This window comes from Stenella coeruleoalba, assembly GCF_951394435.1.
Source record: "Stenella coeruleoalba genome assembly, chromosome: 20".
Classification (NCBI taxonomy): Eukaryota; Metazoa; Chordata; class Mammalia; order Artiodactyla; family Delphinidae; genus Stenella; species Stenella coeruleoalba.
Window position 1 is genome coordinate 46,688,090 of NC_137166.1, and position 22,509 is coordinate 46,710,598.

Below are 22,509 nucleotides of genomic sequence, written 5' to 3' on the forward strand. Positions count from 1 at the left end.
GGTGGGGTTCAGCCTGTAGGGAGGAGGCCTGCCCCTCCCACTACCTGGAGGTGCAAGAGGCAGAGGCTGGGTTTCCATAGCAATCAGGCGCACATCCCTGTCATCCTTTGACAGGCCCAAACTATCTTCCCTGAGGCCCCAGTGGACACAAGGGGAGTAGGAACTGGAGGGAAAGGCAGAAGAAATGTGGAAGTGGGAAACCAGACTCCCAGAAACAGAGTCTCATTAAGGCATTTGGAACAGATAAATTAATTCAGGAAGACCCACCTTCACAGAAGGTTGCGATAACCAGACACACACATACATGCGAGACAATTTGGAACCCTGAAATGGGAGGAGGCCACAGCCACTGCTTAGGGCCCCCATCAAAACACACACACACACACACACACACACACACACACACACACACACACACACACACACACACAGTTGCATCCAGGGATTCAGCCCACCAAGGCTGTGATGAGGAAGCCCCCCCCATCAAAGTTTTAGGATCCCAGAATGATTTCCATGATGTGATCTAGTTCATTCCACTCCCAGGACCCTGGGGCACAGAAAAGGTTGTGAGGAGGCTCTGGTGGGGCCAGTGAAGGCTCCTTCTCCACTGCAGATGTGTCAATGTCCAGGAAGAAGTCATCCAGGCCAGAGTCCCCCAGGTACCGGGAGCTCAGAGCTTCTAAGAAGACTGGATCGGGCTGGGGCAGCACTTCATTCTGAGGGCCTGGGGGAGCCACTGGATTCTGAGGGGGCTCGGTCTCATCCATGGAGGTCTCCAGCTCCCTGAGAATAGAGCCGATGGTGGCCGACAGGGAGAAGTCCTCCTCGCCCAGGAAGAGGGGCTCTGGGGGCAGGGCAGGTGCAGGAGTCAGGCAAAGCGCAGCTTGGAGCTGCTGGAGGGTGTTGTGGATGAGGACATGCCTGCGAAGGCTGGGTGCTCGGGGGCCCAGGCTTCGCTGGACTTTGTCTAGGGAGATACGGAGCAGGGCTTGCTGGTAGCTCCGCAGGCCTGCTGGACCCCAGTCCCACTTCTCATCCTCCTCTTCCTCCTCCAGATCTGAGTGTTTCCTCTTCAAGCCTCCTACCATGATGCCCTGTGGAGAGAAGAGGGGCAAGTTAGACACACCAGGCTAGTTCAAACCCTGAATCTCCTGTATGGTTGCTGTTGATTTGTAATGATCCAAACTTCAGTTTCTGCATCTATAAAATGGAGAGAGCATGAATCCCACAAGGCTAAGGAGGAGAGTAAATGTATATGATTAAGAAAACAAGATCTGGAACTTCCCTCGTGGCACAGTGGTTAAGAATCCACCTGCCAATGCAGGGGACACGGGTTCGAGCCCTGGTCCAGGAAGATCCCACATGCCGTGGAGCAACTAAGCCCGTGCGTCACAACTACTGAGCCTGCGTGCCACAGCTAATGAAGCCCATGGGCCCGGAGCCTGTGCTCCGCAACAAGAGAAGCCACAGCAATGAGAAACATGTACCACAACGAAGAGTAGCCCCCGCTTGTCACAACTAGAGAAAGCCTGCGCACAGCAACGAAGACTCAACGCAGCCAAAAATAAATAATAACGCAGCCAAAAATAAATAATTTAAAAAAAGAAAAGAAAAGAAAACAAGATCTGGGGGGCTTCCCTGGCGGTCCAGTAGTTAAGACTTCGCCTTCCAATGCAGGGGGTGCAGGTTTGGTCCCTGGTTGGGGAGCTAAGACCCCACATGCCTCGCGGCCAAAAAAAAGAAAATAAAAAAAGAAAACCATAAAACAGAAGCAATATTGTAACAAATTCAGTAAGGACTTTAAAAATGATCCACATAGGACTTCCCTGGTGGCGCAGTGGTTGAGAGTCCGCCTGCCGATGCAGGGGACACGGGTTCGTGCCCCGGTCCGGGAAGATCCCACATGCCGCGGCGCGGCTGGGCCCGTGAGCCATGGCCGCTGAGCCTGCGCGTCCGTAGCCTGTGCTCTGCAACGGGAGAGGCCACAGCAGTGAGAGGCCCGCGTACCGCAAAAAAAAAAAAATCCACATTAAAAAAGAAAAAAGAAAGAAAACAAGATCTGGACTTAAACAGCTGGGTTTGAATCCCACTTACTTGCCCATGTGGGCTCAAATAGTGAATTTACCGCCTTGAGACTCAACTTCCTCATCTGCAAGATGAGGATACTAACTCAAGTCCCCCTAAATCTTAAAGCTGTTCTTTCCACAATACCCTTCTTCAGATGTGACATACACAAGACAGGGGTTGAGTACAGAGACCTGGCCTCAAAGCAGAAAATCCTGGGTTTGAATTCTTCCTTTCACACTGCTCAGCTGTGTGATCTCGGGAAGTAATGTGACATTACACACTTAATGAACAAGAGTTAGTTGCCATTTATTCATTCGATATGTTGAGTGCCTACTATATTCCAACCACCTGGAGCCCTGTAAGGGCACCTATCTATGGACACTCTTCTTTCACAGGTAAGATGTTTCTCTGTCCATGCCCTCTCGCTAACTGACTTGGGAGCGCGCCCAATGACAGTGAAGGAGCCTCCCTCAGGCCCTCGCGGGTGCCTTCAGATTATCCCAGCGCTCGCCCCGCAGGAAAACTTGCTAGAACTCGACTCAAGCCAAGCCCCGCCCCTATCGGCCCATCCAACCAGACGTCGGCCCTCTACAGGCCCCGCCCCTCTACGGAGTCTCCTTTCAGCATTCAGACACGCCCCAATTTGGCCCAGAGGCTTCTGGGAAATGTGGGCCAATAGCCACCAGGTACACGCACTGACGTTGAGCACGCACTACAATTCCCGGAGGGCTCCGCACGCCGCAGGGACTAACCTTCCCCGCCCTCCCCCAAGGCATGCGCAGAGGGGCCCGCAGTACGTGGGGGAAGGGAACCCGGACGTCCAGCGGCCGGGCGCCTGCCGAGCCCCGCCCTCCACCGCCTCCAGGGCGGAGGGTCTGAGCTCCAAGCCCGGAACACCCCTCCCCCACTCCAGACTCGGGCTGTGAAACTGCTTTTCTTCGGACCGCAGAAGGTCCTGGATTTTCCCCTCAAACTGCCCTCGGGTTCAGAGACCCAGACCCCAACATAATTCTCAAAGATTTACAAGTGCTCTAGGACGCACTCCGTTCGGGACACTAGGTATCTCAATTTTGAGACCTTCCCCCGTCAACTTCCCCTGTTCTCCCGTCTTTCAAACGCTTCTCGACTTCACCTCCAGTCTCCCCCTCTGGCTCCAATACCTGACAGGGAACTCTCCCCAGCACCCCCTCTCCGACACGGCGTCTTGGAGACCAAGAGTCCTTGCCCCTAGTTCTCGCGCTTCTCCAAATGCCTGGGATCCCAGCCCAACCCCTCACACCTTTTCCTGAACACTAGAACCCCGAATTCAACCCGTCCCGGAGGCCCGAATTGTCCTAATCTTCAGATTTCCTACCCCAAAAGTTCCTTCTCTAGTTTTCTTGCTTCTCCAAACACCCCATGTCCCAGCTTCAAACTCCCTTCACTTGAAGATCCTGCCCCCAAAACTTCGCCTTCCGTCCAGGATCTCGAAACTCCGGTCCCTAACCCTCCCCTTAATCTGTGCCCCCTACTCCCGCCAGTACCCCGCCTCCGCAACTCTCGGAGGCGCGCCTCCTCCTCTCCCAACCCAAGGCTGATCCCAAGCCAGGCAGCCACACCTCACCTCCGCTACCAGGTTCGCAATGACCACCTCCGGGAACGCCCGCAGCTTTGCGACCCTCCAGTGCTGGGTAGGGCCCTCGCTCACCTCCCCGGGGACTCTCAGTCTGGCCTCAGGCCCACCCAGCTCAGCCCGGGAGCCAAGCCGCGAGCCACGATTGGCTGGAGTGCTGCTCGCCGCCAGGCCCGGATTAGTTGGGCGGGGCCCCCAGGCCGTCGCCGGGAGACGCCCCACCGGTCCTCCCCTCCCTTGCTCCGCGGACCATTTAAAGGATTGCAACTCGCTGGGAGGCGGGGCCACGTCTCTAGAGTGGAGGGGATATCAACGCTGTTTCTTTCAACTCAGTTACTATCCTTGCTCGGAGATCGTCATTATTGCTCTGTACGATCTCTTTACACCAGCTTGGACCACGTCGCGGAGTAAGAGTGGCTCGCACTCCCCACTCCCACTCGTCTTCCGGAAGGGCGGGTCTAAGCCTCTCGCTGAGGCCGCGCCCCCTGGGTTCCGAGGGCGGACGCTGCGGGGCGGAGGAGGATGACGCATTGAAGACCAGCCAATAGTTTGGCGTGGCCTATGTTGCCTGGGCGATCGCAACCCCGCCCCTTCACCGCCCCTGTCCTTCTGCCCCCCACACTTTACCCCGCGGCCTTCTTCTTATAAGGACTTTTCCGCAGCGTGTCCTCTGGTGGTGTCTCATACGTCCTCCTGACGCCCCATCCTTCCTCTCTCAGGATGGCAACCCCTGCTGCTGGAAACTGGTTCATGGCTCCCCACTGTCCTGGGGACAAAGTCCAAATTCATATTTTTGCCTCAAAGCCCTTCAGGTCTGGCCTGATACACACGCCTCCTTGATCCCAGCAATCCTGCCACACCGATTGACTTTCAGGTTTTCTAAAATGGCTTCAAGTGCTCTCCACCATCATGAACACAAGAGATTCTGTTTTCCTTCTTGCCTTATCCCCAGTGTTTACAACAATCTCAGGTACATAAGTTCTCAAAAATGAGAAAAATAAAAGGCCTCTGGATCTTTAAATTTGCTTCCCCATCCTGAAAATACACCCTCAATTCCCAGAACCCAGAATTCTCATCAGAACTCATCTCAAAGGATTCCTCCTCTCAGAAGCCCTCCCTGAGCCTCCAGGATGAGTTAGGACCCATTCTGACTCCCATGGTGTCCTGTGCTTCCTCTCTCTTGGCCTTGACTCCTCTGCCCCTGCCTCCCCCATCTTGGCCCTGGGCTGTCTCTGGACTGTGGGCCTCCTGAGGATATGGATCAAGGTTATCTCAGTCACCCACTGCTTGGTCCACAGCATCACCTAGCACAGGGTTGGACACAAAGCAAGCACTCAGTGAAAGTTTGTTAAATGCCCAGACAATGTGACAGAAAGAAATAAAGAGGGAAGAAATAAAACAGTGCTAGTGCCCTGAAAGCCTGAACCAGCATTGCCTCACCTCCACAACAAGTTGTCACCAAGGGGCAGAGGAGGCAGTTTTCTCCAGGCCACCCCTGGGAAGGAAGGTTTAAGGCTCCTCAGACCAGTTCTCATCGGTTGGAATGTGTTAACCAAGTCATCCAGCTGTTTGCAGAAGCAGTACATGATTGGAATGGATTTGGGGGGGCGGGGGGGGGTATGGAGGGGAGAGAGCACTGGCTTGCTCAGGCCTGGGAAAGGTGTTTCTAGGGAACAAAGGTAAATTCCAAAGAGGGACATGATAAGGAGGGGGCAATTCTTCCCCTTCCCCCTCTCAGACTTGCTCCTCCAGGGTTTCCTTCTCAGGGTGGCCCCCGTAAAACCCCATCTCCAGGATATAGCCCTAGGCTTCCTTCTGGATGCCTCCCTCCCTGCCCCTCCCCAACGAACTGTCCACTCAGGCTCCCTCCCGCCCACTCTCCCTTCTCTGCCTCTGGGAACCCCCTGGGTTCCCAGCCTCCACTCTTTCATCCTCTGACCCACCTTCACACAGTAGCCAAGGGAAGCTTTACAAAACACAAACCTGACTGTCCCCTCCCCACCTCTCCCTTGCTCCACTCCTTGCATAACACCTTAGACTAAAGCTTAAACTTTCTACAATGACCCTGGACAGTTTAGCGTCCTTCGAACAGCCTCTGGGGGCTGATTGCTTCTCTCCTCTGAGCAAAGTGTTATTAACCGTAGGGGATAGATTTTAGTTCTTCAAAGGGGCTATGTGCTCTCCAGCCTCCTGGCCTTTGCTCACGTGGTATCTTCTGCCCAGATTGCTATCATTCCTTAGAACCTTCTCCTGGCTCATTCTCACCAATCGAGGTTTCAGGTGGGACATACCCTCTTCCATAGAACCCTGTTCACTCCTCAAGCTGGGTCCCTCAGCCCTCTGTACTTCCTCTATCAGAGTCCTGGCCACTCTGTGTTGTCACTGACAGAGGCAGGGCTGTCTTCCCCACTGGACTGTGAGATCTGTGAAGGCAGGGTCACCACTGGGTCCTCACAGCCACCACTGGGTCCCCAGCACAGGACCAAGCGAGGAAATGAATGAATGAATACCTTGAAAATCTCACACAGAGGCAGACAGAGACACTGAGACACCCAGATAGAGCCAGAGAGAGGAAGAGTCACAGAGGTGGGTGCTCTAAAATAGCTTGAAGCTCTTGGCTCAAGATTTATTGCTCCCTTCCTTTGTTCTCTATTTCCTGGGATGCTGTCCTCCTGGACGGGGCCAGAGCCCTAGTCGTACTGATGGGAGGGGTAGGTGCTGTGCCCGTTGTACTCATCAGTGGTGAGGCAGCGCAGCATGAAGTGGCCCAGGTCGTGTTTGGAGATGACCCTCGAGGGCCCTCGTCCATCCAGGGTCACTGAGTAGGCCCCAGTCAGCGGTTGGTCTCCTGCAAGGTAAAGACAAAGGGACTGGGTACATCAGATGTCCTTTCCCCTCCTGCAACCAACATGTGATCACTTCAGTGATCATCCCAGGGTGTCTACAGTGTGCCCAGCCCAGATGGTATAACAGCCAACAATGTATGAAACCCTTCCCACGTGCAGGGCACTAACCTGTACCCTTTACTTCATTCACTCGCTAAGTGAGTTGTTTTTTTTTTTTTTTGGTGCGGCATGCAGAACTTCCCTGACCAGGGATCAAACCCTTGCCCCCTGCAGTGGAAGCGCGGAGTCTTAACCACTGAACCACCAGGGAAGTCCCATTCGCCAAATTCTTATTGATGACTTATTATACGTCAGGTGCTGGGCACACTGAAAGGGACAAAACAGATATGAATCCCTGCCCTCAGCATTCAGACAGTCACTAGGAAAAGGCAAATAATAAGATAAGAAAGTAAAATAGATAATATGTTAGATGGTGAGAAATAAAGCAGAGAATGGGCTAGGAGTTATTATTAATTCTATTTCACAAGTGGGCAAATTGAGTCTTGGAGAGAGAAAGTTATGTCCCATGGTTGCAGAGGGTGACTTCACAGTGGCAAAGGCTACATTTGCTCTGTGCCCCCCTCGCCCTCCCCCACCATGACCTGGCTGTTACCAGGGCATCTAGCGCCTGTATTCTGACTATGACCAACTTAACTTAGGGATCAAATGCAGCATACCAGCGCAGAGACAACCTGGAATCATGTGCAATAAGAAACACACAGGGCTTCCCTGGAGGCGCAGTGGTTGAGCGTCCGCCTGCCGATGCAGGGGACACGGGTTCGTGCCCCGGTCCGGGAAGATCCCACATACTGCGGCGCGGCTAGGCCCGTGAGCCATGGCCGCTGAGCCTGCGTGTCCGGAGCCTGTGCTCCGCAACGGGAGAGGCCACAACAGTGAGAGGCCCGCGTACTGAAAAAAAAAAAAAGAAACACACACCCTCACCCATGTGGCAATCCTGCCAAAATTTTGTTTTTTTTTGTTTTTTTCGCGGTACGCGGGCCTCTCACTGTTGTGGCCTCTCCCGTTGCGGAGCACAGGCTCCGGACACGCAGGCTCAGCGGCCATGGCTCACGGGCCCAGCCGCGCCGCGCCAGGAAGACCCTGCCAAAAATTTTTAATCTGAGTCTGTAAGAAAATAACTACAGAAATCCAGAACGTGGGATATTTTAAAAGACACCTGGGATAACGAAGTCCTACTGTATAGCACAGGGAACTACAGTCAATGTCCTGGGATAAACCATAATGGAAAATAATATTATAAAGACTGTATATATATGTTAAAAAAAAATAAGAACAAAAACACCAGGCCTGTTATGTTTCATGTTATGAAAAACATTAAAAAAAAGAAAAAAAGGATATGGAGGATTGTTCCAGGTTAAATATGACATAGTGACTAAACACAACACACGATCCTGGAGCGGATCCTGATTTTGAGGGGAGGAGAAGGTTGGAAGATATTTTTTGGCAGTTGGGGAAGTCTGAATATGGGCTGGATACTAAATGATGTGGTAGAGTGAATGTCAATTCCCTTGGTGCGATAACAGTACTGTGGTTCGTATCCAAATATTCCTTCTTGGAAGATGCCTATCAAGAGGTTCTAGGAGTAGAGTGTGCCGATGTCTGCAACCTACTTTCAAATGGTTCAGCCAAAACAAAAAAAAGAAAGAAAGAAAGAAAAAGAAAAAAATAAAAATACACACTTATTTAAAAAATATACATTACACATGTATTCACATACATACACATTAGATGCATGCATAGATAGATAGATAGTTAGATAGACAGGGAAAGCAAAAAGGCCGAAATGTTAACAAGTGAACCTAGATGAAGGGTTTATGGGTATTCACAAACCTTTAATTTCTTTAACTTTTCTGGAGGTTTCAAAGTTTTCATACACGTACAAAAAAAGGACTGGGACTTCCCTCGTGGTCCAGTGGTAAAGAATCCGCCTTCCAACGCAGGGGACACGAGTTCCATCCCTGGTCGGGGAACTAAGATCCCACATGCCGCAGCACAACTAAGCCCACGCGCCACAACTACTGAGTTCTCGCGCCTCAACGAGAGACCCTGCGTGCTGCAAACTACAGAGCCCACGCGCCCTGGAGCCTGCGCGCCACAACTAGAGAAGAGAAAAAACCCGCAGGCCACAACTAGAGAGCAGCCCGAGCAGACCACGTGCCGGAATGAAAAAGACCCCGTGTGCCTCAACAAAGATCCCGTGTGCCGCAACTAAGACCCGACGAAGCCAAAAAAAAAAATAAGGAAAATAAATAAAATAAATATTCAAAAAAAGAAGAACTAAAAAAAAACAACTTTGTGTTAAATAATTTTTAGGCATGATCTCTCTGGATATTCACTTCAAACCTGGGAGGTCAAGAAGTAATATCATGAACCCCGTTTACAGATGAGGAAACTGAGGCTCAGAGGCCACGGGCCTTAAGTCCACAAAGTGCTGGGGCTGGGACTTTGCCCGGCTTCTCCGCCATGCAGCTTCACCACTGATTCAGAGCTTAGGATTCTCGTCTCAACAAGAATCCTGAATTGAACCTCAACATTGAGCTTACCTGAACCTCTGTAAGGCGTGCAGGGCTCGTCTTTCTCCAAGCAGAAGGCAGAGGGCACAGCAGAAGTGCTCATCAGCAGGCAGGCAAATGTGAAGGAGATACAAGTGCCTGGCTCCGGCATCCGCACTGCGGTTCCCTCATCCCAGAATGTCCTCCCTTCCCCCAGACACTCACCTGATTCCCCCTGAGGGGCATCTGCACTGCGGTTCCCTCATTCCAGAATGTCCTCCCTTCCCCCAGACACTCACCTGATTCCCCCTGAGGGGCATCCACACTGCGGTTCCCTCATCCCAGAATGTCCTCCCTTCCCCCAGACACTCACCTGATTCCCCCTGAGGGGAATCGTGGCCAGACACACACTTCCTATGCAAGAGGCACCATTTAGAATGATGAATTTAGAAATTCAGATTTCCCCAACTGCCAAAAAATATCTTCCGACCTCCCCCTCCCCTCAAAATCAGAATCCAGTTCAGTTGCCATGTCACCTTTAACCTGGAACAATCATTTTTTTTTTTTAATGTTTTTCATAGCATGAAACATAACAGGTCTGGTGTCTTTTTTTTTTAAAACATATATATATATATATATATACACACATTCTTTTCTAATATTCTTTTCCATTATGGTTTAGCCCAGGACATTGAATGTAGTCCCCTGAGCGGGGGAATCAGGTGAGTATCTGGGGGAAGGGCCATCTCCTTAGCGAGCCTCTGCTTATAGCTGAGGCTTACTCTCTTCACCGAGTTTTTTTGTTTTGTTTTGTTTTGTTTTGGCTGTGTTGGGTCTTTGTTGCTGTGCACGGGCTTTCTCTAGTTGTGGCGAGTGGGCTTCTCAATGCGGTGGCTTCTCTTGTTGCGGAGCATGGGCTCTAGGCATGCGGGCTTCAGCAGTTGTGGCGCGCGGGCTCAGTAGTTGTGGTGCAGGGGCTTAGTTGTTCCGCGGCTGGTCCGCAGCATGTGGGATCTTCCCAGACCAGGGATCGAACCCGTGTCCCATGCATTGGCAGGTGGATTCTTAACCACTAAGCCACCAGGGAAGTTCCTTCACTGAACTTTATGGTTTCTTCATTCAGCGTAGCACAACCCAACAGTAATACAGATCATCTATTTCGTTTGTCTCCTCCGCTAGAAATGTAAGCCTCATGAGAGCAGAGACTACATCATTGGTACTTGTAATCATGGCCAGGCACACACTTCCTATGCAAGAGACATTTGTAAATGCATCTCTCCCTCGGTCTGACTCTCTCTCAATGTGTATTCCAGACCTGGGAGGGGAAAAGAGGGTGTGGTTCCCTCCACAGCACCACCTGGAGGTGAGGCATCTTCTCCGGTATTAGCTTATGGGGCAAATATTTACTGAGCACCTACTACATGCCAAGCCCTGTTCTAGGCACTAGGAACACAGCTGTAATCAAAACAAGACAAAATCTGTGCTTCAAACAAAATTCTAGTGTGGGAGACATGCGCTAAGTAAGATAAAGAAAGAAACGAGGGACTTCCCTGGTGGTCCAGTGGTTAGGACTCCATGTTTCCACAGCAGGGGGCATGGGTTCAATCCCTGATCAGGGAACTAAGATCCTGCATGCTGTATGGTGTGTCCAAATAAATGAATAAATAAATGGGTTTAAAAAAAGAAAGAAAGAAAGAGACGATGTGAAGCATAAGTCCCTGTCCCTTGAATGTGGGGCAGCCCCAGTATAACTTGCTTCTTTTTTTTAAACATTTATTTCTGTATTTCTGTATTTTATTTGGCTGCACCAGGTCTTAGTTGCGGGATGTGGGATCTTTTTAGTTGCGGCATGCATGTGGGATCTAGTTCCCTGACCAGGGATCGAACCCGGGCCCCCTGCATTGGGAGCATGGAGTCTTAACCACTGGACCACTGGGGAAGTCCCATAACTTGCTTCTAATAAAGAGAATACAGCGGAAGCAGCCCTGAGAGATCTGACGCTAGGCAAGGCAGCATGCAGGTGATCCAGGGACAGACAGCCTGCACCTACCACGAGCCCTGTCGTGGCTTCCTTCCACACAATTCTATTGCCAGCTACTGAGCAACGGCGTGCGAGATGCCAGCAAGAAGTGTCCCCAGAGCCTAGTCAGCTCCCAGTACTGAGAGAGTCATCATAAATGAGGGGTTTTGTTTTACGTTTTAAAATTTTGGATAGTTTGTACAACAGAGATAATTGAAAAGTATGTTAGAAAGCAGATACAAATCAAGCAGGAAGGAGCATAGAAGGTGTGGGAGGAAGGTTTGCAATTTTCAACTGCCCAGGGAAGGCCCAGTGAATGTCGCCAGAGGACAGGAGGGGGCAGGCTGGTGGTAACCCTGCAGCTGGGCCCCCACCCACTCACCTATGTGTGGTGGCATCACAGCCACGTACTTCAGGCCCGACTGCTGCAGTATCTTGTGCATCCGGATATGGTCATCAGTCACATCCTGCAGTCTTGGGGGCACCTTGGACGGGTCCCACAGGAGGAAGGCTGGGGGGACACAGGGTAGGGTCAGCCAAGGCTTGAGGACAGCCTGGCCAGGCCCGTAGCCCACAGGTCTCCTGCCAGGACCAACCCCTACGGGGGCTCACTACTGCCCTCCAGTTTCTCCAGGCTTCTCACCCTGCCTGCTCCTGTCCACTGTTACCTCCTGCCTAGACCATGGCAGCAGCCTCCTCCCGGGTCTCCCTGCCCCTGCCCCCCACATTCTGTTCCCCCAGCACAGCCAGAGGGGTCAGACTCATCTGTGACCCTATCTCACTCAAGGTAAAAGCAAAGGCCCCATCAGGTCCACGAGGCCCCACCTGACCTCACCACCCAGCACTCTCCCCTTCACTCGCTCTGCTGCAGCCACACTCCCTCCCACCTCACAGCCTTTGTAAATGCTCATCCCTCTGCCTGGAGTCCCCTTATCCTCCCACTGCTCCCTCATGTCACTTCCCTTCCCTGGGAGACAATGTGTGATGGAACAAAGGTGAGGAGTGTGGACCATGGAGACAGTCCGGTTCCACACCCCAGCTCTGCCAGCCACAGGCTGTGTGATCTCGCGTAAGGTGATGGGCCTCTCTGTGCCTCCACTCCCTTAGCTAGGAAGCAATAAGAACAGCTACTATTCACTGAGCACCTACTGTGTTCCACTGTGAATATAAGTGCTACTCAAAGGAGTTTTGAGAAGATTAAGTGGCATTCATCTGTAAGGCACTCAGATGGTGCCGAGCACACAATAAGAGCTCAATAAATGCTGTTAGCATTAACTGCTCCTGTTACACACCCTGCAGCCTTCCTTTCAGATTATTCTGGGCAACCATTTGTTTAATACCATCTCCTCATAAATTGGGAGCTCTGTGAGGGTAAAGACCTGGCCTATGTATACACAGCTCTGTCATTTCCTCTATGATGCTCTCCCCCTGATCCTTTTTCAGGATGAGTCAGGCACCCCTCTGGGCCCCCAGAGTCCTCTAGGCTTCCCCTATCCTGGCCCTGACCCCTCTGCGCATGCTCCCCCCGAATCCCGGCCCTGACCCCTCTGCCCGTGCTCCCCCCGAATCCTGGCCTTGACCTCTCTGCCTGTGCTTCCCCCAACCCTGGCCCTGACTGGTCACTGTTTGATGATGGCTCTGTTGCCACGTCCCTCCTCCTTGTAAGAACCAAGGCCCAGGGCCCAGGGCTGTATTGTGTCTCTGGCCTCATCCAGCAAGGTTCAGGCACTCAGGTGGTGCTCGATAAATACACAGTAACTTGGAGTGGCTCTAATGCCGCCTTGTAGGAGCCCCTGGGCTGCCCGTCCAGTACCTATCCCCGACTCTTCAGCCCCACCCCTATGACCCCGCCACCCACCCGAGGTGCAGGCCACGACCTTGTCCACTCCGTGGGCCTTCATGGCCGCCACAATGTTCTGGGCACCCTTGGACATCACTGTGGTAGGACCTTAGAGGAGACAGAGAGTGGCTGTCACTGGTGGGCGGCGGCGGTGGCGGTGGCGGCAGGGGTGGGGCTGGGGGCGGGGGTGGCGCTGGGGGCCGAGGTGCAGGGGTGGGCCGTGGGCAGAGGGGGGGCCCAGTACTGAGGTCATTGCCGGTGCCCAGCAGCACGATGACGGCGTCCTGCCCCGCCACAGTCTTGTCCACATCGGCCGCCTGCCGAACGTCACCCACTATCACGTGGGCCGGCTGGGGCCCCTCTGAGGGCAGCCTGGAGGTGTCCCGCACCAGCACTGTCACCTCATAGCCTGCAAAGAGGGGCAGAGAGGCAGGTCAGTCGGCTTGTGGGCTGGCACTCCCAGCCTCCAGGGGCTGGGTCCTGGAGGGTGCCATGAACCCCCAAATCCATCCCGCAGGTCCCCTGTTCTGAGACAATGGTCTTCAAATATTTTCGCTGGCATACCCACAGTTGATATCCAGCTGGTTGTTAAAATAAAGTGATACCTTGATGTCGGTTCATAAATAACCTGCTCTGATGCCTCCAAGGGTCTCTTCTTCCCTTCACTCCCCACTCCTGCGATTTCTCCACCCTCCGGCGACTAAAGGGTTAATGCCTGGCATCACACTGGTCTATGCCCCCCATCCATGGTCCTGGAGCAAGCTGAGGTACAGAGAAGGACATGAGCTGCCCAAAGGTTGTCCATCATTGGGTTTGGTTCCCTAGGTCTTACTTTTGAAGGGCTGGGTCCTGTCTTAGCGGTTACTAAACAGTCTGAACATCACTTTGGCATGTCACCTCCCAAAAGAATTTTGGATAATTCTGTAACTCAGTGTCCCCTTTCTGACACATACCCTCCCTTTTAAAGATTACAACCAACATATTTCTTCCTTTGTTTTAAATAATGGCAAAATATATCAATGTTTATGTGTATTGCAAAAAAAATAAAATTAGTAGTTGTAGTCTCTGTTATGGACTGAATGCTTGTGTCATATGCTGAATTCATATGCTGAAGCCCTAACTCCCAATGTGATGGTATTTGGAGATGGACCCTTTGGGAGGTAATTAGATTAGATGAGGTCATGAGGGTAGGGTCCCCATAATGGAATTAGTGTCCTTATAAGAAGAGGAAGACCAAGGCTCGCTCGCTCTCTCTCTACCATGTGAGAACACAGCAAGAAGGCGGCCATCTGCAAGCCAGGAAGAGGGCCCTCATCAGAAACCAAACCTGTTAGTACCTTGATCTTGAACTCTCCGCTCTCTAGAACTGTGAGAAATGGCTGTTGTTTAAGCAACCCGGTCTATGGCATTTTGTTGTAGTGGCCTGAGCTGATGAAGACAGCCTCTAAATAGCATTCTCATGAAAAATGAGCCAGAGCTCGTTGAAGAAATGGCTGCTTGCTGGGCCACGCCAGGGAGAAGACAAGATGAGCCTGGAACATCTTATCTTGTACCTCCAGCTGGTACAAGAAATGAAAAAAAATGATGGGGTGGGCTTCCCTCGTGGTGCAGTGGTTGAGAGTCCGCCTGCCCATGCAGGGGACACGGGTTTGTGGGATCTTAGTTCCCTGGCCAGGGATTGAACCTGGGCCCTTGGCAATGAAAGCACGGAGTCCTAACCACTGGACCGCCAGGGAACGCCCCTGTTACATTTCTCTTGATAGCTATCATCATATATGTAAAAAACAAATGATTAGAAATTTGTACACTCTGGGGCAGTGATAATGGTCATTATCATACATAATATTTAGAGAGCACTCACTATATGCCAGGTGCCAAATTCCTGACATTTATTCGCTCCTTTAATCCTCCAAGCAATCCTGGGTTTGAATTCTGTCTGGCCCTACCACTACCTAGCTGTGACACTGGGCAACTCACTTAACCTGTCTGGGCCTTAGGGCCTTCATTTTTAAAATGACACTAATCATAGTCTCTACCTTATAGGGTTACTGGGGGTTTAAATAACATTTCTTTTTTTTTTTTTGGCCGCGCCATGCAGCTTGCAGGAACTTAGTTCCCTGACCAGGGATTGAACCCAGGGCCACAGCAGTGAAAACGCCAAGTCCTAACCACTAGACCATCAGCGAACTCCCTAAATAATATTTCTAAAAGTTTAATGCAGTTGGTTGATTTTTGACAAGGGTGCCAAGATGATTCAATGGGGCAAGTACAGTCTTTTCAACAAATGATGTAGGGACAACTTGATATCCATATGTAAAAGAATGAAGTTGGAGTCCTACCTCACACCATATATAAAAATTAACTCAAAATGATCAAAGACCTAAATGTAAGTGCTAAAACTATAAAAATCTTAGAAGAGGGCTTCCCTGGTGGTACAGTGGTTAAGAATCCGCCTGCCAATGCAGAGGACACGGGTTTGAGCCCTGGTCCGGGAAGATCCCACATGCTGAGGAGCAACTAAGCCCATGTGCCACAACTACTGAGCCTGCGCTCAAGAGCCCTTGAGCCACAACTACTGAAGCCCACGTGCCTAGAGCCTGTGCTCTGCAACAAGAGAAGCCACTGCAATGAGAAGCCTGTGCACCTCAATGAAGAGTAGCCCCTGCTCGCTGCAACTAGAGAAAGCCCGTGCACAGCAACGAAGACCCAACACAGCCCAAAATAAATAGAATAAAATAAATTAATAAAAAAAAACTTAGAAGTAAACATAGGCATAAATCTCTGCGTCTTTGGATTAGGCAATGGTTTCCTAGCTATGACACCAAAAGCACACGCAGCAGAAGAAAAAATAGACACACTGGACATCATCAAAATTAAAAATTTTTGTGCTTCCAAGGACACTATCAAGAAAGTGAAAAGACAACCCACAAAATGGGAGAAAAATTTTGCAAGTCATATAGCTGATAAGAGACTTGTGTTTAGAATATATAAAGGACACCTACAACTTGATAATAAAAGATGAACATTAAAAGCTGGGCAAGGACTTCCCTGGTGGTCCAGTGGGTAAGACTCCACACTCCCAATGCAGGGGGCCGGGGTTCAATCCCTGATCTGGGAACTAGATCCCGCAAGCCGCAACTAAGAGTTCGCATGTTGCAACTAAGAAGTCCGCATGCTGCAACTAAAAGATCCCGCGTGCCGCAACCAAAAAAATAAATAAATAAACAAAGATCCTGCATGCTGCAACTAAGACCCGGCACAGCCTAAATAAATAATTAATTTAAAAAAAAATCTGGGCAAAAGATCTGAATAGACATTTCTCCAAAGAGGTTATACAAATGGCCAATAAACACATGAAAAGATACTCAATATCATTAGCCATCAGGGAAATGCAAATCAAAACCACAGCAAGATCCCATTTCATACCCACCAGGATGGCCATCATCAAAAAGACATAATAAATGTTGATGTGCATGTGGTGAAACAGGAACCCTCATACACTGCTGATGGGAACGTTGAATGATACACCTGCTTTCGAAGGTAATCTGGCAGTTCCTCGGAAGGTTAAACGTATTGTTACCATGTGACCCAGCAATTCCACTCCTAAGTATATGCCAAAGAGAAATGAAAACATCTGTGCACACAAAACTCATATGTGAATGTTCATAGAGGCATTACTCATCATAGCCCCAAAGTGGAAACCACCCAAATTTCCATCAACCGAATGGATAAATAAAATGTGGTATATCTAAACAATGTAATGGTATTCAACAATAGAAAGAAATGATAGGGCTTCCCTGGTGGCGCAGTGGTTGAGAGTCCGCCTGCCGATGCAGGGGACACGGGTTCGTGCCCTGGTCCGGGAAGATCCCACATGCCACGGAGCGGCTGGGCCCGTGAGCCATGGCCGCTGAGCCTGCGCATCCGGAGCCTGTGCTCCGCAACGGGAGAGGCCACAACAGTGAGAGGCCCGCATACCGCAAAAAAAAAAAAAAAAAAAAAAAAAAAAAAAAAGAAATGATACACATGCTACGATATGGATGAACTCTGAAAAAACAATTTTTTTGCTAAGCGAAGGAAGCCAGTCATAAAAAGCCACATAGTATATGATTCCATTTATATGAAACGTTCAGAACAGGCAAATCCATATAAACAAGGAGCAGGTGAGTGGTTGCCTAGGGCTGGGGAAGGGGTTGAGCAGGAAAATGGGGAGTGACTTCTAAGGGTTTCTTTTGGTGGTGATGAAAATGTTTCAAACTGATTGTGGTGAGGTTTGCACGAGTCTGTGAATATGCTAAAACCACTGAACTGTATACTTTAAATGGGTGAATTGTATGCCACGTGAATGATATCTTAAAAAAGCTGCTATGTAAAAAATGCAAAACGAAAACAAATGAAAAGATTAGAAGAGTGTCTGGCACAGGAAAGAGCATTATACGGGTGTTGGTGGTTACTATACCTTTTCACCATCTCACAATTTTTTTTCCCGTCCTGGTCTAGTATTCCCTGGGCTCCTGGACTCTCTCAACCCCTCCAACCCATATTTCACGTGGTAGCCAGGTAGAGCTTTCCACTGTTATATCAAAGTGCCCTTGGCTCAGATCCCTCCCCTGACCGCCCCCCCCACCGGTGCCCTGAGATAGTCATGTTCCTTAGGACAGACTTCAAGGCCCCCCAGGATATGGCCTCTCCTCTCTCACCTGTGCTGGAGCCATGGCCCTTTTCGCACACTGAACTTCTTTCAGTTCCTCAAATGCATCATGCTGTTTCCTGCCTCCTGGCTTTTGCACGTGCCCCTCTGCCTGGAGCACCCTTACCCTCTTTCCCCGGAACCCCCAGCCAATTGTGCTTCCTCTGTCATGGCCCTACTTATGCTGACCTGGAATCAAGCAAGGGCCCTGTGGGTCCAGGGACTGTGACATATTCACCACCATCTCCCTGACTTTTATATCAACACAAAAGCACACGATATACTGTCTCACGGACCTGGGTTCGAACTCTGGCTCCACCTCTTTTTTTTTTTTTTTGGCCCAGCCGGGCATGTGGGATCTTAGTTCCCTGACCAGGGATCGAACCTGTGCCCCCTGCAGTGGAAGTGCGGAGTCTTAACCACTGGACCGCAGGGGAAGTCCCAGCTCCACTTACTGGCTGAGGAACCTCAGGAAACACCTTCCCTGACTGGTCCTCAGTCTCCTCTCTAAAGTGAAAGTCACAATCCCTAGCATCCCCACCCTGTGTGACCACCTTTCATAAGGGAATGACACCTGTGCTACCCTCACACACATCGGGGAGCAACGAGAGCTTTCATGATGCCACCGCAGGCACTGGTTAATTACCACTGTATTAGTTAAAACGGACCCTAGTAAACTGTGGGTATTTTGGAGGAGAAACGTTCTCACGGACAGTGAGAGCTCTGACACAGGCCCAGCACAAGAGTGCCTGTTAATGGTACATTATTGGTGATTAGTGACATTTATTGAGGGCCTCCTAGGGAATTCCCTGGCAGTCCAGTGGTTAGGATTCCACAGTCTCACTGCTGAGGGCCCAGGTTCAATCTTCAATCCCTGGTCGGGGAACTAAGATCTCACAGGCTGTGTGGCACAGCCAAAAAAAGAGAGAGAGAGAGAGAGAGAGAGAGAGAGAGAGAGAGAGAGAGAGAGAGAGAGCCTCCTATGTGCCAAGTGCTGTGCTAAGCTCTTTCTGCAGATGAATGATGTTTTTTTCCAAAAATTTTTAACACAACCCACATTTAAATTTTAATAGCAACATGTGGCTAGTGGCTACTATACCAAACTATAGTGTTAGAATTCACAAAATTTGCCCTTCACAAAGAACAAGAGCATTTGTAGGTTATTTCTAAACATTTCTTTTTTTTTCTTTTCTTTTTTTTATTTAAAAAATCCCTTACTTTATTTATCTTTTTCCATTAATTTTTAATTTTGAAATAAATTCAGACCTATAGGAAAGTTCCAAGACCTAGATTCGCATATTTGCTTTATCTTTCTCTCTGTGTATATATAAAATATACACATAACATGTATAATTATATACGTGTATAAAGCTTTTTCCTAACGATGTGAGAGTCAGTCGTAGAGATCATGCCCCTTTTAAGCTTTTTTGATCTCAACCCTCCATACAAAATAGATTTCACTTCCAAACCCAGTATACACAAACCCATACATATATAATTGAAACGAAAGTTTCATAAAACCAATATTTAACATGTGATACATTCTGACACTGTTGTGACCAATTAAATATATTTCAGAACTCATTATGACCCACAGTTTGAAAAGCCCCAGATTGCAACAACCCCACAAAGTAGGTTGTATTATATGCCCATTTTGAGGATGGGGAAACTAAGGCAATTTTAGGTAATTGGGCCAGGATCACACAGCTATAATCTGAGTTCTCTCAGCCAAGGAGTGTCTATTGAGCACCAACTATATGCTGGACACGGTTCTAAGCATTTTCCATATATTGTAATATCTCATTTAATCATCACAAGAACCCCAGGTCGAGTTCTACTAGTTTCATCCTCACTTTACAGATATCTAGGTACACAGATGACAAGGCACTTGACCACACAGTTGTTAAGTGGCAGAGCTGGGGTTTGGAATGCAGACACACAGGCACCAGAGTCTATGCCTGTCAGGACTCAGCCCTACAGAATCACTGAGGTAAATAAAAGCCGAGCTCATTGAACCCCTTCCTTTTTCTGATGGGGACAGCGAGGCTCAGGTTCACTGTGGCTCTGAAGAGAGCTGTCAGAGCCACAGTGAGAAGCCGCGGACTCCCCTAGGCCTCAACGCTCCACACCCCCAGGTGCAGTCCCAGCTGTGCCCAGCAGGGTGGATGAGCAGAATTTCATAGAATCCAGGATTGAGAGAAAGGTAGAAACACGGTAATCCAATTCCTCAGGGTGACTCAGCAACTCTCAACATCTCCCTCTTACTTCCTCCCCTGGAAATGTTTACCAGCAAATTTGTTCCTCCTGTCCCTACAAGCCAAGATCCTCACTAGGTCTTCCCAGGGAGGGGGAGAGCAGTGGGCTGAATGGGGAACTTTCAGGCAGAGTCCCTTGAAGGGACAGCTGGGCTAGGAGACAGCTGAGAGTGGGATCCTGGTGGCCTCCACCCTTTTGGGGCAACCAGATAGTCAATATCTTCAGAGTCACCAAGGCCAGCAAGGGTGGGGCGCTATATCTGGAAATGTCAGGCTCCGATGGGGGTTGGTGAAGTCTGGACGGTGGGGGCAGGGTACTGCTGCATGATACTGATCCCCTTTCCTGCCCCCTTTCCTGGGGCAACTGCAAATTTTCAGTGCTCATTGACTTTCCCGGGACCCGTGTGCCCAAGTCTTCACCCTTGTCTCCGTGATCTTCTTTCCATTAGGTGCCCACAGCAACCCACCCCTCAGCCTTTTCAACTTTAAGCCTTGGTGCCCACACCAAGAGCCGGTGGTCTTTTGGCAGTTAAGAGCAAGCACTGGTGGGACTTCTCTGGTGGCGCAGTAGTTAAGAATCCGCCTGCCAATGCAGGGGACACGGGTTCGAGCCATGGTCCGGGAGGATCCCACATGCGGCGGAGCAACTAAGCCCATGTGCCACAACTACTGAGCCTGCACTCTAGAGCCCACAAGCCACAACTATTGAGCCCATGTGCTGCAACTATTGAAGCCAGCACGCCTAGAGCCCGTGCTCCACAAGAAGAGAAGCCACTGCAATGAGAAGCCCACGCACCATGATGAAGAGTAGCCCCGCTCTCTGAAACTAGAGAAAGCCCGCGCGCAGCAATGAAGACCCAACGCAGCCAAAAATAAATAAATAAAATGTGGTGGGGGAGAAAAAGACCCATTGGTGGTCTCAATAAAAAACAAACAAACAAACAAACAATGAGCAAGCACTGGGTACAAATTCCAGCACTGCCACTTTCCAGCTATGTGACATTGGGCAGATCACTCAGTGGGCCTCAGTTTTCTCATCTGTCAAATGGGGTGATACTAGTTCCCACCCGACATGAGTGCTGTGCGGATTTAACACGTGCTAAGAGAGGACAGTTCTGGGAGGCCAGCCCAATGCCTGGCTTAGTTAAGCCCTTGCTGGGTGTGCAACCACCAGCACCACAATAACAACTACATTTCGTCAGAGCATTGGATTTAAACCTGTCACTACAGTCCCCCAGCCTCCTAGGGCCAATACCTGTTCCTTGGGCTCACGTAAAATTGGACCTCACAGCGTCCCCCGTTTCTGCCCCCGTGGCCACCTGTTTTGCCCCCCTAGGTCCTCACACATCAAGGGCACTGAGGGCCCCAACCAGCCTCGGCCCGACCCCATGATTCCACTTCCTAAAGTTCTGTCTGTGTACCCCGTGACACGCCCTGCCCGCCCCAGCTCATGCCTGCTTGCACCGCCTGCGCCAGGGTGGTGAGCCCGGTCCTTCCGGTGGCGCCGAAGATGGCAATCTTCTTGACGGCCATGCTGCGGGGTCGTGGGGTTGCGGGGCCGCGGAGTCGCAGGACACGCGGGAACCGACTGGCTGCTAGGCCGCCCTCTCCGTCCTTCCCTAGCGGGAGAGACGGGGCGGGGCCGCTCAGAGGGCCACGCCTCAGCCAGCCTCCTGCCCTCGACTCCGGCCGAGGGGCGGGGCCATAAGGCCACTCCTCTGGTTAAGAACGGGGTGGGCGGGGCGGGAGTCGGCTCGCCTCCGCCTGCGGCCCAGCACCGCCTTCCAGCCCACCACTTAGACTGGGAGGCGTGGCCGTATCTGGAGGTCTACGACGGTGAACCCAGTGCCCCGCCTCCGAGCTCTAAACTCCCAGAGCGGGGCGGGGCGAGCGCGGGCCACACCCACATCTCTCTCCTCGCTCAGACCCCCTCTCTCAGGGCCACTAGGCTGATCTGGGACTCACACTACGCCCCGAGGCCTCCTCTAGGCTACAATGGGAAAAAGTGAGGGAGGACAGTGTGGGTGTGTGGGTGTGACACTGTAACTGCGTGTCTATGTGCCCGTGTGGCCCTGTGTGACTGTGAATAACGCCAAAGGAGAGCATGATTGTGGGTGGTACCATGTGCCGTCCTCTGCGTAAAACACCGTATTACAGTATGAGACTGTGTGTGACACCACGTGTGGAAGACATTGATGCTGTTCTTCTGAGACCTCGTAGTGACACTGGGTGACAGTGGGTCAGTCTGTGATGCTGTATGCATCCATGCCGCTGGGGGATATGGTGTGAGTGTGGGACATGTGTGAGTTGTGTTATGTGGGAGTGTGTGACTCTGTTAGTGTGTGACACTGCGTGTGTCATGTAAGTTGTGTGACAACGTGCCATCATTTGAGTGTGGCTGTGGGTGTTGACTGTTGTTGTGGTGCTATTTGTGACCTGTTACTGTGTGATGTGTAAGTGGGCGACAGTGCCGGGTGTATGACCCCCATGTGAGTGTGTAAGGGGTGTAACAAGTTCGAGTGTGTAAAAGTGTGTGACGCTGTGTGATAGTGAAGCCGTGTGACACTCCTTGTGACCCCGTGGAGGTGTGCAGCAGTGTGCGGCATATGTGTACTTGTGCACGAGAC

At 50.8% G+C, this 22,509-nt stretch overlaps 2 protein-coding genes across 2 annotated transcripts; both read right to left on the reverse strand.

Moving 5' to 3' along the window:
* Positions 1–6: 6 nt before the first annotated feature.
* Positions 7–3,778, reverse strand: SERTAD3 (SERTA domain containing 3). The gene is made up of 2 exons (XM_079908704.1): positions 3,671–3,778; positions 7–1,094 (listed from the first exon to the last, which is right to left on the reverse strand). Exon 2 carries the CDS (start codon positions 1,086–1,088, stop codon positions 492–494), a length of 597 nt encoding a protein of 198 aa, XP_079764830.1. The 5' UTR covers positions 1,089–1,094; positions 3,671–3,778; the 3' UTR covers positions 7–491.
* A 1,938-nt stretch (positions 3,779–5,716) lies between these two features.
* BLVRB (biliverdin reductase B) lies at positions 5,717–21,566 on the reverse strand. Its single transcript, XM_079908703.1, has 5 exons — positions 21,337–21,566; positions 13,182–13,346; positions 12,956–13,045; positions 11,480–11,608; positions 5,717–6,527 (listed from the first exon to the last, which is right to left on the reverse strand). The coding sequence occupies exons 1-5, from the start codon at positions 21,413–21,415 to the stop codon at positions 6,370–6,372; spliced, it is 621 nt and encodes a 206-aa protein (XP_079764829.1). The 5' UTR covers positions 21,416–21,566; the 3' UTR covers positions 5,717–6,369.
* Positions 21,567–22,509: the final 943 nt, after the last annotated feature.